This window comes from Mobula birostris, chromosome 6 (genome assembly GCF_030028105.1).
Source record: "Mobula birostris isolate sMobBir1 chromosome 6, sMobBir1.hap1, whole genome shotgun sequence".
Taxonomy (NCBI): domain Eukaryota; kingdom Metazoa; phylum Chordata; class Chondrichthyes; order Myliobatiformes; family Myliobatidae; genus Mobula; species Mobula birostris.
The window spans coordinates 118,719,985-118,737,992 of record NC_092375.1 but is presented as its reverse complement, the minus strand read 5'-3'; the positions used below and the strand labels follow the sequence as shown (position 1 = coordinate 118,737,992).

Sequence of the window (18,008 nt, the reverse complement as noted above, 5' to 3'; positions counted from 1 at the left end):
AGGTACAACTACAGTGTGTCACCATATGCTACGCTAAGATTCATTTTCTTGTGCGCATTCACAGTAGAACAAAGGAATACAATATACTCAATAAAAAACACTGCACACAAAGACTGATGAGCAACTAATGTGCAAAAGAAGAGAAACTGTGCAAGTACAAAAAAATAAAAATAACAAATAAATCAATAACATTAAGAACATGTGGTGGGGTCCTTGAAAGTGAGTCCATAGGTAAGCCTGTAATTGAGATCACAGGTCTTTGTATAGGAGAGGCATAGAAACACGATCCTGATACAGCCAAAGGGGATTGATGTAGATATGCATCATGGACCCTGCAGATTGAAAAGACTCATTTCCATGCTTCCATGATTCTGTGACAATACTTCGGCCAAATCTGGAATACCATCTACAGTTTTGGTCGCCACATGATAGCAAGGATATAAAGGTACCAGAGTAGGTGCAAAGGAGATTTGACAAGATGTTGCTTTGGATGGAGCTTCTCAATTATGTGAAGAGAACAGAGGGCCATGCTTGTTTTTCTTTGAGCGGAGGAGAATTTGGCTAACGCAAGGTTGCATAACTTTAAGATATTTGGAAGAAATTATAAGAGGGATGTCAGAGGTAGGTTATCTACACGGAGAGTGGTAGGTGCATGAAACGTGCCATTGGGGGTGGTGGTGAAGGCGGATACATTAGGGGCGTTTAAGAGGCTCTTTTAGAAAGGCAGTGCAGCACAGTGTCCAAGCTGGAGTTGGTGCTGCCCTCCAGTGGTCGCTCTGCAGAAGACAAGCTGTATTGTGGTTGACAGCAGATTTCTGTAACATTCATCAACTCTGGGTCTCGGACTATATATTTTTTGTGTGACTGTATTTTACTGATATCTTACATGTGTTATGTGTGCCTTGTGCTGTGTGTAATTGTTGGTACTGTGCTTTATACTTTGGCCCTGGAGTAACGGGCTGTATTCATTGGTATTCATGTATGGTTGAATGACAGTAAAACTTGGACTTGGACTTGGATGATAGAAACATAGAGGGCTGTGTGTGGGGGGGGGGAAGGTTTAGAGTAATCTTAGAGTAGGTTAAAATTTCAGCACAACATTGTGGGCCAAAGGGCCTTCACAGTGTTGTAGTGTTCTATGTTCTTGGCGGGAAGAATGGTACTTGATGCTTCACCTCTGGGGATTGCTTAGGTCCTAGTCTATCAGGAAATGACCAGGTCAGGTCTGCAGCTGAATGGGTAGGGGTACTAGAAGAGGAATGAGTGATAATTGCTGAGACATGGGCCCTTCATCATGCTGGTGAGGGGTAGATGTGTCTCGGGATGGAAATTGTGGAAATTAGCTGTTGTGTGAATCTGATGAGGTGGAAGATGAGGGCAAGAGAACTCTACCTCTGTTCTGGGGGTGAGAGTGGGTCACAGGTACTGAGCTAGACATTGCAGAGAGCCCTACCAACCGTGGCTAAGAGGAAATGCACTGACAGCACAGAAAGGAAGGTGCCACTGAAACTGGATCCTCACAGAAAGCAGGTGGGAGGAGATGAGGATAACTGTGGGAATCTATGGCTTAGAACTGATGTTTCCTGGGATGGAAGTTGAGGAGATGGGTGAGAGCAGAAATGGACCATTTGGAAGAGAGAGCACTGTAAAAGTTACCAATCAAGATGTCGGGCCATCTGAGAACAGGAATAGAGACAACAATGAATTGAGGTAAATGTGAGGAGGGGAGTGGTAGGTAGGGGTAGTACTGACATAATGTCACTGGAGTGGAGGCATCACGGGCACCAATGCAAGATACATAATCACACCTTTGATTTGGAACAAAGAGGTGGAGATAAAAGAGAAGTATTCAATGTGAGACCAAGTTGAGTCTCCAGTCAGAGATGGTGGTGGGCTGGGTTACCAGTTGTGTCAGTCTGTCTCTTTTCAGACATTTCCTTTAAAGATTTAAGGGTCAGCTTTACTTTTCACATGTACATTGAAACATTGGAGCATAGAATGAAATGCATTGTTTTGCACACATTCTCTTCACCAACCAAACCGGCAACTTAGTTCATTTCATTTATAGAAAAGCCCTTTGATCTGAAATGTCAAGCCTGCTTCTCTCATGATGCACACTGATGTGTTTGCAGGATGCAGTTTTCATTTCCATTTCTCCACATCTGTGGCATTCCGCTTCTGAGCCACTGAGCTGACAAGTCTACTAGATCTCGCCATGTGTCAGCCATGACTGAGTGTTATACATGCCTTTGAGATGTTACAGGATGGGCTCATGCATTTGAGTACTGCCTGGCTGGTCATTCCCAATGGTGCACTGTCAGAATGTTTGCTTTGGGTGGGGTGGCACTGCTCTCTCAGCTGGATACAGACAGTAACTTGGGAATATCAAACAAGAGTAGGACGTTCTCCCTGTTGTTTTCTGCAATGTCTATACACATGACAACAAAACTTTGGCATTTGTGGATGCAAATTCATCACTGTGTTTCCTGCATTATAACATGGAGGCAAATCCCTTTGGTCATACCCTGGATTGTGAATGGGGCTATATAAAAGAGCAAGACTTTTCTTTAAGCAGTTGACCAAATTGAAGACAGGGCTTACAGCTGACATCACCCGGGATATCTCCAAAGAGCATTAGGTAGGGCTTGTAGATAACTCCCTGGAATATCCAGTGTAGCCGTTTTTCGTTGTGAATAAGGATGGCATGATTTGCAACACCATAGGCTACTATCGTCACTGCCAGCAGGAACAGAAAGAAGAAGATGTCCTTCACCTGTGGAAAGAAAAGACTCATCAGGATTTCATGACCAACCCACGGCGTTACAACCAGGTACCAGAGCGTCTGTGAGGTTTCCAAGATGCATCTTGAACGAGTTAGACAAAGATACAACTATTGTTTCTGTAAACAAAAAAATGAAACCAGACCACACCTGGGGATTTATGTGCAGCCTTGGTCACCAGGCCTGGGAAAGGTAAACATTCACCTGGCTGACCCCTGGAATCGCAGGCGAAAGTGTCAGTCAACCAAGCCTGTATTCCGTGGAGCTTAGAAGAATGAGTGGGGATCTCATTGACACATGCAGAATTCTGATAGGGCTGGAATGCTGGATGCTGTGAGGATGATTCAAGAGTCAAGATTATTTAATGCCTTTTCCTGTACAGAAGTGTAAAGAAGAACAAAATAATTGTTCCTCCAGATCTGATGCAGCACAAAAAAACCCACAAAAGATAAAGAACACAATAATAATAATAATAAAAACAATAAATATAAATACATAAGATAGCTTATATACCTAGAATGATTGCATGTCCATAAAGTGACGCCAGGCTGTATGTAAGGTGATTGACAGGAAATAATGAAGCAGTGGTGGGTTAGTGGGTGGAGGTGTTGATCAGCCTTACTGCTTGGGGAAAGTAACTGTTTTTGAGTCTGGTGGTCCTGTTGTGGATGCTGCGTAGCCTCTTCCCTGATGGGAGTGGGACAAACAGATCATGGGAAGGTGGGTGGGATCCTTTATAATGTTACTGGCCCTTTATATATGTATTCCTGATAGCAAGTAGGCTGCTGCTAGTGATGTGTTGGGTAGTTCTGATTACCCATTGTAGAGCCTTCCTGTCTGCCGCGGTGCAGTTTCCGTACCAAGCAGCGATACTGCTCGCTACTGTGCATCGTTGGAATAACATGGGTATTGGTGTGCAAAGTACAGCTCTCTTCGGCATCCTCAGAAAGCAGCAGCATTGGTGAGCCTCCTTGATTGTGCAGGATGTGTTCTGGGACATGAGAGGAAGCGTGTGATGAGCACTCCCAAAAGTTTGAAACCACTTGCACTTACCACTACTGTGCCACCAGTGGTGTGCGTGCTCCTGAAGAAAATAACCATCATTGTTGTCTATCTTAATGGAAATATTCTCAGGAGAAAAGGCCCATTTCCAAGATCCACTGACAGGACTATCTAGTCTGGCCCATCCTTTCTGCCTGCTCTTTCCAAATCAGATGCACCTTTTATGATTTCTGTGAATATTGGGGAAGATGAAATCTCCTACCATGTTAATCTCACACTCTGTAATTTACCACATAACTGTCCTATCTATTGCTGATCTTGATGCCAATCTATACTAAATGTTCTCTCCCTGTGTATCATCCACATCCCTCCATTGCCCTCATATTTATGTGTCTATGTAAAAGCCTCTTTAACTCCACCAAACTGTCCACTTCCACTAATACATTCCAGACACCTACCACTCTGTGTTAAAAATACCTGCCCCTCACATCACCTTTAAACTTTCTCCCCCTAACCTTAAAATCATGTGCTCTACCGTTTAACGTTTTACCTGGGGGAAAAGACTCTGATTGTTTAACTTATCTTTGCCTCTCATCATTTTATTAACCTCTATCGGGTCTCCCCTCAGCCAATGATACTCTAAGGAGAACAAACTAATGTTCAGCCTGCTCTTATGGTTCACACCTTCTATTGCAAGCAGCTTCCTGGTAAACCTCTTCAGCATCTTTTCCACAATCTCCACATCCTTCCTATCATGGTGTGACCAGAACTGCAATCAATGCTCCAATTTATGGTCTGACTAAAGTTTTATATAGCTGCAGTATGACTTTCTTACTCTTATATTCCTCCTTTATTACTCTGTGGATGGATCCCTTAACCAGTTCAGAAATGCTGCCTCCTCTTTTCCGCATCACATCAGAATATACATACTGTCCTCTGGATGTTGAGTTGCCTGTCCTGTCTTTCCTTCAGTCATGTCTTGTGAAAAAAAAACAGTATCATATTCCACATTGCTAACACTCCGAATTTATCCACTTACCACTAAGTCTATTTGTATTTAAAATGGATGCTGTTTAGCCTTGCATTCTGCCGTGGCATTCTCACTTCCATATCTGCTCCATCCACTGGACTCTCAGTTCTCCTTCCCTATTTGACTGTACAGTCCTCCCAGCTGCATATTTATGCTCTGTTTCATTATCCTGCCAAATTAGTTTGAACCTTCTGCAACAGGGCAAAAAAAAACTGTTGAAGGGTCTCATCGGACCAGGAGGCCTACGAGGAAGGAAATCAACAGTCAGCAGTTCTGGCTGAGACCCTTCACTGGGAGTGAAAGAGATTGAGGGGAAATAGCCAGCATAAAATGGTGGAAGGAAAGGGTTGAACAAGAGCTGACAGATAGGTGGATCCAGGTGAGGGAAAAGTAAGTAAGTATGGGAGAGTAAGAATGATTTCAAAAGTTGGGAGGTGACAGGGAGATGTGACAAAGGGCTGAAGGTAATGGAACCTGACAGGAGAGAAAGGGAATAAAGGGAGGGGGGAAATGGGAGGGGAAGCAGTGTGTGGGTAGTGGGCAAGTGGATGGGATGGGGGAGAGGAAAGAAACAGGCGAAGGGATCTGGGATGTCTACAGGAGGAACTGGGGAGATTAAGAAGAGAGACAGAAAAGGGACAGACATCACTGGAAGTTGGAGAATTCATCATTCGGACCAAGCAGGATCTGAGGTGCTGCTTCCTCGAGTTTGCATTTGACCTTACCCTGGCAGTGAAGAAGCCTGAGGTCAAGCACATTGATGTGGGAATGTGGAGGGGAATTAAAATTGCTGGCAAGTTGTAGCCCTAGATGGTCATAGTGGACGGAGAGCTGGTGCAGACTAACCGTAGAGCTACACTGCACAGAGACTGGCCCTTCTGCCAACTGGTCCCTCCCAACCAAGCTAGCTTGTCTTTGGCTCATATACCCCCTTACTATCCACGTACCTATCCAAGTAACTTTTAAATGGCGTTAATGCACCTGCCTCAGTCACTTCCTCTGTCAGCTCATTTAATATACTGACAGCACTCTGGGTGAAAAAATTTTCCCTCAGGCTCCTATCAAATCTTTCCCCTCTCACTTCAAGCTTACACTTTCCAGTTCTTAATTCCCCAACCCAAGGAAAAATACTGTGCACCTTCACCCATTAGATCATAAGACCATAAGACAGGAGCAGAATTAGGCCATGTGCACTATTGAGACTGCTCTGCCATTCCACCTTGGCTGAATTATTATTCCTCTCAACTCCATTCTCCTGCCTTCTCCCTGTAACCTTTGATGGCCTTACTAATCAAGAACCTATCAACCTCTGTTTTAAAATACGAGGGGTGATTGATAAGTTCATGGCCTAAGGTAGAGGGAGTCAATTTTAGAAAACCTACCACATTTATTCTTCCTACATTTAGTTCAGCAGTCGTGGAGCATACAGATCCCTTCTTTGTAGAAGTTGGCGTCTTGGACCTCCAGAAAGAGGTCCACAGCAGGGCTGATTGATAAGTTCGTGGCCTAAGGTAGAAGGAGATGAGTTATTAACTTCAAACTTTCTGCACGTTCACTCAAAGAGTTGAACTACATGTGCATGTAATGAGAGCTGTATAACTCATCTTCTTCTACCCAAGGCAACGAACGTATCAATCACCCCTGCTGTGGACCACCTGGAGGTCCAAGACGCTCTCGTTACACGTATGTGCAGTTCAACTCTTTGAGTGAAAATGCAGAAAGTTTGAAGTTAATAACTCATCTCCTTCTACCTTAGGCCACAAGCTTATCAATCACCCCTGCTTGGACCACTTCTACAAAGAAGGGATCCGTATGCTCCACGACCGCTGGACTAAGTGTGTACATGTAGGAGGGGACTATGTTGAAAAATAAATGTGCTAGGTTTTCTAAAATTGACTCCTTCTACCTTAGGCCACGAACTTATGAATCACCCCTTGTATATCCAATGACTTGGCCTCCACAGATATCTGTACCAATGAATTCTACAGATTCACCATCCTCTTGCTAAAGAAATTCTTTCTAATCTCTGTTCTAAATGGATGTTCTTCAATTATGTAGCTGTGCCCTCTGGTCCTTGACTCCCCAGATATAGGAATGGTGTCCACTCTGTCTAGCCCTTTAAATATTTAATAGGCTTCAATGAGATCCCACCTCCACCACCCCCCTGTATTTTTCTAAACTCCAGCGAGTATAGGCCTAGAGCCATCAAATGCTCCTCATATGTTAACCCTATCATTCCTGGAATTATTCTCGTGGAGCTTCTCTGGACTCTCTCCAAACAGCACCCCCTTTCTTGGATGAAGGGCCCAAAGAGGTTTGCAATACTCCAAATGCTTTGATAAAGTCTCACCCTATCTATGGCCTCTCATACTTTAAGGCACCTCTATAAGACTGAAACGTCGACTGCACCTCTTCCTACAGATGCTGCCTGGCCTGCTGCGTTCACCAGCAACTTTGATGTGTGTTGCTTCTATAAGACTATTCATTACTCTCCGACATTCTGATGAGAAAAGTCCCAACATACTCAAATTCTCTCCATAACACAGTCACCCGGGTCCTGGCAACAACCTTGATAAGCTCCTTGGAGCTCTTCCCAGCTAATAGCATTTTTTCTATAGTAGGATAACCTAAATGAAAATATTATTCAAAATGCAGCCTTACCAATGTTTTGTACAACTGCAACATAATATCCCAACCTTTATATTCAGAGCTTTGAATGATGAAGACTAGTGTGACAAAATCTTTCTTCATCATCCTTCATCTACTGTACCTGTGATGCTACGTTCAGTAAACAATGTACTTGAAGTAGTCCTCGGTCTCTCTGTTCTACTGCACTCCCAGGGCCAACCATTCACTGTGACAGACCCACCTCACTTGTCATCCGCACACTTCTCTGAACTAACTCCATTTGCCATCTCTGAGCTCATTTACCCACTGATCAAGATCCCTCTGGAGATCCTGATGAACCTTATCTCTGCCTGCAACATTACCTGTTCTAGTGTCGTCTACAAGCTTACTACACATACCTTGTATGTTCTCATCCAAATCTGCATTCTAGTCTGTCCAGTCTCAGGATTACACTGGACGTTCAGATGCCATATAATCAATCAATCATGCATACGGACATATATAAAATCATATATGCACTACATATAATCAGTCCATATATATACATTTAATTATATTTATTGTGTATTTTTTCTGCATATGGTAATATTTTATCCTTCATTGAATCTGGAGTAACAATCACTTCATTCTCTCTTGCATCTTAAACATTTCTTGAATTTTGAATAAATAATGCCAGGGGATTTGCATGTGAATGTTGGCCTCACTTGGAAGGACTATTCAGGTTTTTAAATGATGGTGAGGGAGGAGGTGTGCTTTACACCTCCCACACTTACAGGGGAAAATGTCTGGGGAGGGGGAGGGATGGATGGACCAGTTATGGAGGTATTTGGAAAACAGAAGGGGGTGGGGAGAGAAAGACTTGGCTGGTGGTAGGAACACATTGTTGTTGGTGGAAATACCAAGGAATTATGTTTTGGATGCCGAGGCTGGCGGAGTAGTAGGTGGGGATGAGGGGAGCTCTGTCCCTGTTCTCAGTCAGGGCTGGGTGGGGTGAGGGGGATCTGTTTACTGAAAACGGAGGGATTGCCGATGTCATGGAATGGAAGGCCTCATCTTGAGAACAGAGGAAATGAGAGTCTGGAATGTTGTCCTTACACGTGACAGATGCAGTTGAAGTAGCTATGCAAATCTGTGGGTTTGTAGTAGATGTCCGTGGCTCATGAAAGGGAAGAGAAGGGTCAGAGATCCCATAAGTCAACCCTCATTGGAACTAGAAGTGGGATTGGACATCCATGGTGAAGCAGAGGCAGAGGGGACCAGGGAATTGAAAGTGAGGTGTGAGGTGTAGATAGGAAGGGACAAGGAAAGGTGGAGTTGAGGTATGAAGCAGAAAAACTTGATCCTGGGCTAGGTTACAGCAGTGATAGCATCTAGAGAGAGATTTGAACAGTGGCAATCCCAGGACAGTTTATAGGGTCCGAGAGGCATTTCACAGTGATGAGCAAAATGGATAGGGAACAGAATTCTGTCACTTAAACTATTTGGGTTTACTGTACTGCTGATAATGTAAAAATATTTTGACAAATATTTAAAGATTATATAGGCTCATTCCAGTATTGTTTAATCTGAATCATTTCTGGAAATTCTCAGGAGATGATACACCTTGACAAGATTGCCAATGGGCAGAGATTTTGACAGAATTTTCGTGGGCAGGGCATGATACGTTGTTCTTATTGCTCGAGATTTGAACAAGGCTCGGAGCCTCATTGCCCTGCTCCCAGAGGTGTGGAGGCAGTGAGCACATCCTCATGCAAGAGGACCATGTGGGGATTCCATTTTGTCCAGATGCAGGGGAAGCTGCTCTTCTCATGGTTCACATGCAAGTGAGAAAGGCAATGTTCAACAAGAGCTCACCATCATCTCCAACATGATAATCTTTGGCCCAAGCGTCTTACTGACAGTGAAGATGTGCATCAACCGCAGACAGTAAATGATGAAGTCCAAGGCCAAGATAATCCGTCCGTGGTAAAATGTTGCAGGAAATAACCTGAAATGGCAAAAACGTTCAAAACAATGTGTGGATAAGGGTAACCTGCGAGTGGACAGTGCGTGATGGTATGTTAACCTTGAGAGAGGAAACTGCTAATTACTGGCCATCCACTGAGGTCACTGACTCTAATAACAACATCTATGCCTGGACCACCAGACTCAGAGACAGTTACTTCCCCCAGGCAGCAAGGTTGATCAACACCTTGACCTTGTAATTCACCTGAGCACCATTACATATATATCACATGCAACACCTATGCATTTAAAGTGTACATGCATAGAGCAATCACCTGCACATTGTGCTGTATAGAATTATTTTTATATTATGGGTACTTTTTATTGTTTTTCTTCATGTTTATTGTGTCTTTTATGCTGCATTGGTTCCAGAGTAACAATCATTTTATTGTTCTTTGCACTCGTGTACTGAAGAAGAACAGTAAATAATCTTGAATCTCAAATTCCACCGGTGAAGTAATTTAAGTAATTCAGAGAAATTCCACACTGGCTTTCTGCACAACAACAGCAGGCAGTTCTCCATGTGGCAGTGGCAGGAGTTCTCCAGAAAACAGCATTAACAATCGGATGAAAACGCTCTTTTCCTCAAAGAAATGGGAAATAGATTGTTTATATCCGAAGTCCCAAATCAACAAACTCTTGCATGGTGGGGTAGGTAAATGAGCAGAGCTGCGGAATCTCTTACTTTCAGCTGGACTTCCATTGGGAGTTTACAGCATTTCTCCAGAATCCCAGTGTGCGGACAGGGGCTGAAGGGATCCCTTGCCCCAGCAGTTGTAACATAAGATCAGAGGACTATTTCCCAATAAAGAAGAGCGAGCAACAACGTGGAGCATTTTGAACTGATAAAGTGAGAGAAGGAGAGCCATAGCGGGACCTCCCATTCACTGAGTTACTCAGAAGATTCTCTGGCATTCAGGAGGAGCTATTATTTATTCGCAGCTTATGCTTGGGATAACAGGAAAAGTTTGGAAGTTTCTGGATGAGATATAATAAGAAACATGGAAACTTAAGAATGTTATTCACAAATAAAAATTGAAGTTCTGGTCGCTCATTAAGTTTTGTAAAGTGCGCAGTAGACATTTACTAGAATGCTCCCTGGGTTAGAGTGTGAACTGTCAGGAGAGATTGGACTAACTTGCGTTGTTTTCTCTGGAGTGTTGGAAACTGAGGCGAGACCTGATAAATGTTTATAAAATCATTAGAGGCCTTGATAGGGTAAATAGTCAGAATCTTTATCCCAGGGTGGACATGGCAAATTCTGGAGGGAATAGGCTGAAGGTGAGGGGGGAGGTGGAGGTTTTATAGGACATGTGGAGGGCAAGATTTTTTTTACACAAAAGGTAGTGGTTGTTTGAAATGTGCTGCTGGAGCTACTGATACCACAGGAACATTGAAGAGGCATTTATATTGACACATGAATAGGCAGGGGATGGAGGGATATGGACCATTGCAGGCAGGTAGCAGGCATATAGCACAGGCAGTCTGTGCTATATATTGTTCTACATTCTAACAACAAACTCATGAAATGAACTTAGTGATAAAAGCTGAATTCATGGGAGTGGAATGTGATGTATTTGGAAAGATGAATATTTGGGTGGCTGGCAATGAAACTACAATGATAATCCTGTATGTGATACATAACGTTATAATGTCTGCACAGAGTATAAGCCATTAATGACCAGCAAGAACAGTGTGCTAAAGTGGGTGGTGCACCACAGGATGGATGTCAAACCCCCAGATAACAATTTTCTGCCAAGGAAGTACGGGCTGTTTCCAGGGGCTCAGAAGGTCATTGCCAACCTCAGCTTTCTAGCATAGCAGCGTGACCTTTCCAAAGAATCAGGGTTGTTTCTGGCAAAGTTAACCTTCTAACCAATATTCCTTGCTCAACTTCTTGCTGAACACAAATAAACAATGAGGATTTGTAGGCCCAATGAAGATTCGTAGGCCCATATTTTTTCCATGCAGGAAAATAGGGTAATGTTAATTGGCTTACGTCAAACACCAGTTAAATTATTTGCACCATTGTGACTGAGTTCAAAAAGGCTCACAGAGCTTGTACAAGAGGTGTATCCTATTTGGGGGGAAGGGACATGAGAAAACTATGAGAGGCTACAGAAATGAACAGAGCACACACAAACCTGAAAAGGAGCCCCATGATAAAGATCAAAATGGCAGCTACATCCATCTTATTCCAAACACTGTCGATATAAAGCAGTGCCTTCTTTCGGAACCCGAAGCTGCCTGGGTCGTAGAAGAACTGTGAACCAGATTAACACTCATTAGATAAGGCCCAATGCAGACTAAAGCAGGAATACTAAACCTATAGTAGTAAGGGGTCATTGAGCATTGAACCTGATTGTTACTTCATTAGAACGCAGCACATGTGTATCTCAGCATTATCTGATGTGTATCCTAGCTCTATCTTACGTATTTCTTAGCTCTATCTGACATGTATCCCAGCTCCCTCTGCAAACTCTGAATGCATTTTCCATTTTTGGACCATAATGTTATTTCCTGATCCTACCTTTACTCTCAGTTGTTGTCTGAGGTGGCTCTCTACAGTGTTCCATTGATATCTGTGTAAAAAGAGGGTCCCAGTTTCACTTCTGAACTGCACTTCTGAAGTTAATCTATTCTATTATTGTATAAATCTGATGAGTTTCCGCTCCCACCAAGACGAAATAGTTTCTCCCATCTCCTTGTGAAATTTCAAGCAATTCAATCAGGTCACCTGTAAACTTTGACAAACTTGCTGTAAACTTCAGCAATTAGGCCTAAAAGTTTCAGAGTTGAACTCCAGCATCTTTCTGTGCATTTGTCACCTGGACCAGCTGGCTATTTCTGAGTCACTGAGCAATGGTCTCACCAGTAGAGTGAACACCTTCCATCCACTACATAAGTGACACGGACAAGGTGGATGGCTGTACCTTCAAAAGGCAGTGCGTCAAGAAGGCAGTATCCATCACTAAGGACCATCAGCATCATTGGCAACCCACACTCAATGATTCAATGACAGTGTTTTCCCCTCTGCTATCAGACTCCCCAATAATGCATGAGCCCATGAACTCTTTCTCATTACTTTGTTCCTTTTTGCACAATACCAAGATCTCTGAAGACCTAATCTGGTCCCCAACATATTGATGCAGCTACAAAGAAGGCAAGACAGTGTCTATACTTCATTAGGAGTTTGAAGAGGTTTGGTATGTCAACAAAAACACTCAAAGACTTCTATAAATGTACCGTGGAGAGCATTCTGACAGGCTGCATCACTGTCTGGTATAGAGGGGGTGCTGTTGGGGGCTACTGCAAAGGACTAAAAGAAGCTGCAGAGAGTCGTAAATTTAGTCAGCTCCATCTTGGGTTCTAGTCTACAAAGCACATAGGAAATCTTCAAGGAGCGTTACCTTAGAAAGGAAGAGTCCATTATTAAGAACCCCCAGCACCCAGGGCATGCCCTTTTCTCACTGTTACCATCAGGTAGGAGGTACAGAAGCCTGAAGGCACACACTCAGCGATCCAGGAACAGCTTCTTCCCCTCTGCTATTTTTTTAACTACTCAATATATGTATACTGTAATTGATTGATTGATTCATTATTTTCTTCTTCTATATTATGTTTTGCATTGAACTGCTGCTGCTAAGGTAACAAGTTTCACAACACACTTCAGTGATAATAAACCTGATTCTGATTCTATTTATTTTTGTAGGTTTTTTTTGTACATATATGTCTTTGCACTGTACTGCTGCTACAAAATAACAAATCATCTCGGTCAAGTTCATTGTCATATGCACAGGCACATATCTGCCCAGATGCAGTGAAAAACTCACTTGCAGCAGAACATAGCAGTTTTATAGGCAGCATTCACTAGAAAAATATAAATTGAACATAAATTATACACAATGTCTAAAAGAAAGATGAAAGACGAGATTATTAAGCAGTTCGCAATCAGGGAACTGCAGGAAAATATGTACACTCCACAAAATCCAATAGGGTCAGGGCGTCTGGGCATGGACTGGACACATTTTTAGAGAGTACAAGGGAAGATCGGAAGGCAAGAATCAAAAGTCAAGTTTATGGTCATAGGCACAAGTACATATTTACACAGGTACAAGAAATTAATTGCAGCCGTATAGAGGCAAATAGCAGTATTATTGAACATAGAACAGTACAGCTCAGAACAGGCCATTCAGGCACAATGTTGTGCAAAACCAGTTAAATTAGTAATCAAATGGTTAACTAATCTCTTAGGATACACAATGTTCATATTCTTCCGTTTCCTCACATTCATATGCCTATCTAAACATATTTTTAAAATTCCTAGTGTTTCTATCTCAACCTCCACCCCAGGCAGAGCATTCTATCACCCACCACTCTCTGTGTAAAAAACTTGCACCTCATGTCTCCTTTGAAATTACCTTTTCCCACCTTCATTGCATGCCCTCTGATAATAGACATTTCAATCCTAGGAAAAAGATCTCTTCTGTCTCCTCCATTTATACCTCTCATAATCTTATAAACCTCTCTCAGATCTTCTCTCAGCCTCTGCTGCGCGAAAGAAAACAACCCAACTTTAGGCAACCTCTCGTAATAGCATTTACCCTCTAATCCAATCCACACCTCGCTAACCTCTTCTGCACCCTCTCTAAAGCCACAATACCCTTCCTGTAGTGTATGTAATATTTCAGTCATATTTCAGTAATATTGTAAATGTATTGTTCGATTAAGCATTCTTTGCTTGTTTACATAATTTATTACTTCTTTGGAGAAGTACATGAATGGCATATGTCATTACCCATATCATATGTGAATGACTCACCAAAGAAAAACAAGTAGACAAGTTTTCCCAGCTCCTTTGTTTATCTTTCAATTAGATTCTCGAGTTACAAATCATAGTAATGGTGACCAGAAAGTTTTGAAATGAACCCAAGATGACTACCTATCCGTTGAAGTGCAGCACACTTTTTTCTTTGGAAGGGGAGAAGGATGTTCAAGTAAAAAAAATGCACAGCACATGTTTCTTTGGAAGGGGAAAGAGACATTCAAGTTTAAAAAAAACAGAATACAGATTAAATGAACAAGCAAAGGGTATGGCCACAGATTCATAAACAGTGAGTACCAGATGATAAGAATTCTAAATTTTTAAAAAGAAGAAATGGCTGGCTACATCGGAAAATTGGAGGCATTTGATTGCACAACGTATAAATGGGTGATGTCTACTGAGCGAATTGAGCAGTATTTTGAAATAAATGAAATAGCCAATGAAAAGCAAGTGCCAGTGATATTGTATGTAATAGGTGGAAAAACACACAGTTTGCTTAGAAGTTTAACTGTTCAAACCAGCTGAAATGAGCTTTGCTGATATCCTGAATGTAATGCAGGAGCATTTAGAACCATAAACATTGTTGAATACAGAAAGTTTTAGGTTCCATAAGTGGAATCAAGAGGAAGATGAGTCCACTTCAGCTTATGTGGCTGAATTAAAGAAATTTTCTGACCATTGTCAGTTCAGTGATAGGCTTAATGATGCATTCAGTGGTCATTTGGCTTGCGGAATCTTGCAGGAAAGCATTCCAAAAAACGGTTCCTTACTGAAGCACACTCATATATAAATGAGCAGTTGAAATCACTGTATCAAGAGAAACAGCAGCCAGAGATGCAACTGAGTTGCAAAGGCAGGAATGAAAGTGGGTGTGAACAAAACTATAATGCCCAGGCAGAAGCCTGCCTCACTGAATAAATTCAGTTATCACTGTGGCTGTGGGAATCACATACACCAGACCAATGCTAGTTTACAGGTGAAACTTGCAGAAAAAGCAACAAAGTAGGACACATACAAAGAGCATGTTGGGAGACAAAAATAAATGAACTGCACAGGGAAAGTTTAAAAGTCAAGTTACAGTTTCAAAAAGAGCACTGATCTGCATGTTGTTAAGAAATAACCTGAGTGACACAGGACTGAGTAGCCTTGAGATTTACACTGTGAAAACTAACAAGAGACAAGTAATATGGCTTACACCAGAAGTGAATGGCAAATTATTTAAAATGGACACTGGCTTGACTGTTTCTGTCTTTCCACAAAATAAGTTTGAACTGCATTTCAAAGATACTGAACTGAAGCCTGCCGATATCCAACCAAGAATTTGCACTGGAGAAAAGATAACTCCTGTGGGAATGACATTCGTAACATCTGGCTTGTACGTGGTTAAACAGGAGGGACAGCATTATGGGGTGATGATTGGGTGAGACAACGACAACTTGATTGGAGATCCATCCACCATTTGCATGCCACATCCCCTGCAATAGGATCACCTGAAAGCAAATTAAGAAAGGTGCTGGATGAAGGATGGTACTGGAAAGCCCAAAAACATCCAGGGTAAAGTAGCGTTAAGTGAAAATGCCACACCCAAGATTTACAAAGCCCATCCAGTCCCTTATGCCATCCGTGATTAAATAGCCAGTGAACTAGATTACATAGAGGCTGAAAGAATTCTTTCCAAGATTGAGTGGAGATGTCAGTGGTCCCAGTAACCAAGTAGAATGGATCTGTTAGGATCTGTAGTGATTTTAAGGGCACCATCAATCCAGTACTGAAAGCAAATCAGTACCCTCTTCCCAGGATAGAGGATATCTTTACAAACCTTTCTGGAGTGAAACACTTCAGCAAAGTGGACTTAGCTGAGGCCCACCTACAGATGGAGATGGAAGAAGAGTCCACTATATTTTCAGCTTAGTAGCATCCGCGCCTGCACTCTGGCAGGTAGGTGTGGCAAGGCTGCCCGGGCACCCAATACTACCTCAATGGCATCATTGTTACTGGTGAGGAGGACAAGGAAAATCCCCAAGATCTCATGTTAAAAAGATTAGAAGATTATGAGCTTCAGCATGACACAATAAGTGTGAATTATTTCAACCTAGCATCACTTACTGTGGTCACACCATTGATGCAGAAGTACTACATAAGTGTGCTGACAAAATTCAAGCAGTGGTGGATGCCCCTTGGCCAAAGGAAGTGTCACAGTTGTGGTCCTTTTTAGGACTTGACAATTACTGTAACAGGTTCCTGCCAAACCTGGCTACTGTGCTCCACCCCTTGAACGTATTACTACAGATCAGGAAGAAATGGCAATGGACAAAGCAATGTCAGGTGGCTTTCCAAAAGGTAAAGGAAATGTTGATGACAGACACTGTACTCACACATTATGATCCACATCATCCAGTGAAGCTTGCCTGTGATGCCTCACTTTGTGGGATAGACACATATTGTCATATGTTATGAGTGATGGAAGTGAACACTCCATGGCCTTTGCATCATGTTTCCTTATTGCTGCAGGGAAAAATTAAGCACAGATTTACAGAGAGGCCTTGGGTCTGGTTAAGGGTGTAAAACATTTCAACCAGTACTTGTGTGTGAGAGGGAGTTTACCCTCAGTACTGATCAGCAACCAATAGTGTCCACTTTGAACCCACAGAAGAGGGAGTTCCACTAACAGCAGCAACACGAATGCAGACATGAGCTCTGATTCTTGCATGACACAATTATAAGATCGAATTCAAGAGGGCAACTAATCATAGAAATGCTGATGCATTGTCCCATTTGCCCTTGGAAAAGGAAGTACCTGAAAAATTTACAAAAGAGGACACTCCTCCTGACGTACTCACTCTATGCAAACCAAGATTCTCCCTATTACGGCAGAGGTGATCCAAAGAGAATCCAGAAATGACCCCACGTAATCCCAGAGTCAATTTCTATAACCACCATGGAGGAAGCCCGAGAACCTGAGGTTGTTTCTAGCCATGAGTCTCACCTGCACAGCAAAATGACTCCCGTGGTCAGGAAAGATTATCCCACAAGAGTAAGAAGTCCTCCATTTGATATTTCAGTAATACTTGAGTAATATTGTAAATATATTGTTTGATTAACCATTATTTGTTTACTTAATTCATTACGGGTTATATGTAAGTAGTGTAGTGCGTGAATGGCATACATCATTACACCACCATGTCACATGTTAGTGCCTCACTAAAGAAAAACTAAGCAGACATGTTAACATAATGCTTCCTATAATGGGTGACCAGAACTCTCTGCAATACTCCAATGCGGCCTGACTGGAGTTTTGTAAAGCTGCAACATAACTTCCTGACTTTTGATCTCAGTGCCTTGACCAATAAAGACAAGCATGCCTTTAGCCTTCTTAACATGTGTAGCCACTTTCAGGAAGTTATGAACTTGGAGTCCAGATCCCTCTGCTCATCAATACTGTTAAGGATCTTGCCTTTAACAGCGTGCTGTCTCTTTATATTTGACCTCCTAACATGCAAAACTTCACATATTGCTGGGTTAAACTCCATCCACCATTTCTTCACCTATACCTGCAAATGATCTATATTCCATTTTATTTTTTTGCCAGTCTTCTACACTATCCACAACACCATCATTTTTCTTATTATCTGCAAATTTACTAACCCACCCATCTACGTTTTCATCCAGGTCACTTATATACAAACCAAACAGCAGGGGCTCAGCACAGGCCTCTGCAGAACACCATTAATCAGAGACT

The 18,008-nt window shown here is 42.3% G+C and overlaps 1 protein-coding gene across 3 annotated transcripts in view; it reads right to left on the bottom strand.

The window, feature by feature from the left end:
- The window catches only part of trpm2 (transient receptor potential cation channel, subfamily M, member 2), a 200,612-nt gene that overhangs the window by 59,254 nt on the left and 123,350 nt on the right, over window positions 1-18,008 (bottom strand). For all 3 annotated transcript variants that reach the window (XM_072261153.1, XM_072261151.1, XM_072261152.1), the window contains 3 exons: window positions 11,589-11,707; window positions 9,295-9,427; window positions 2,602-2,773 (listed from right to left, as the gene is read on the bottom strand). In XM_072261153.1, coding sequence (XP_072117254.1) covers window positions 2,602-2,773; window positions 9,295-9,427; window positions 11,589-11,707 — 424 coding nt within the window. The remainder of the gene's footprint in view (window positions 1-2,601; window positions 2,774-9,294; window positions 9,428-11,588; window positions 11,708-18,008) is intronic.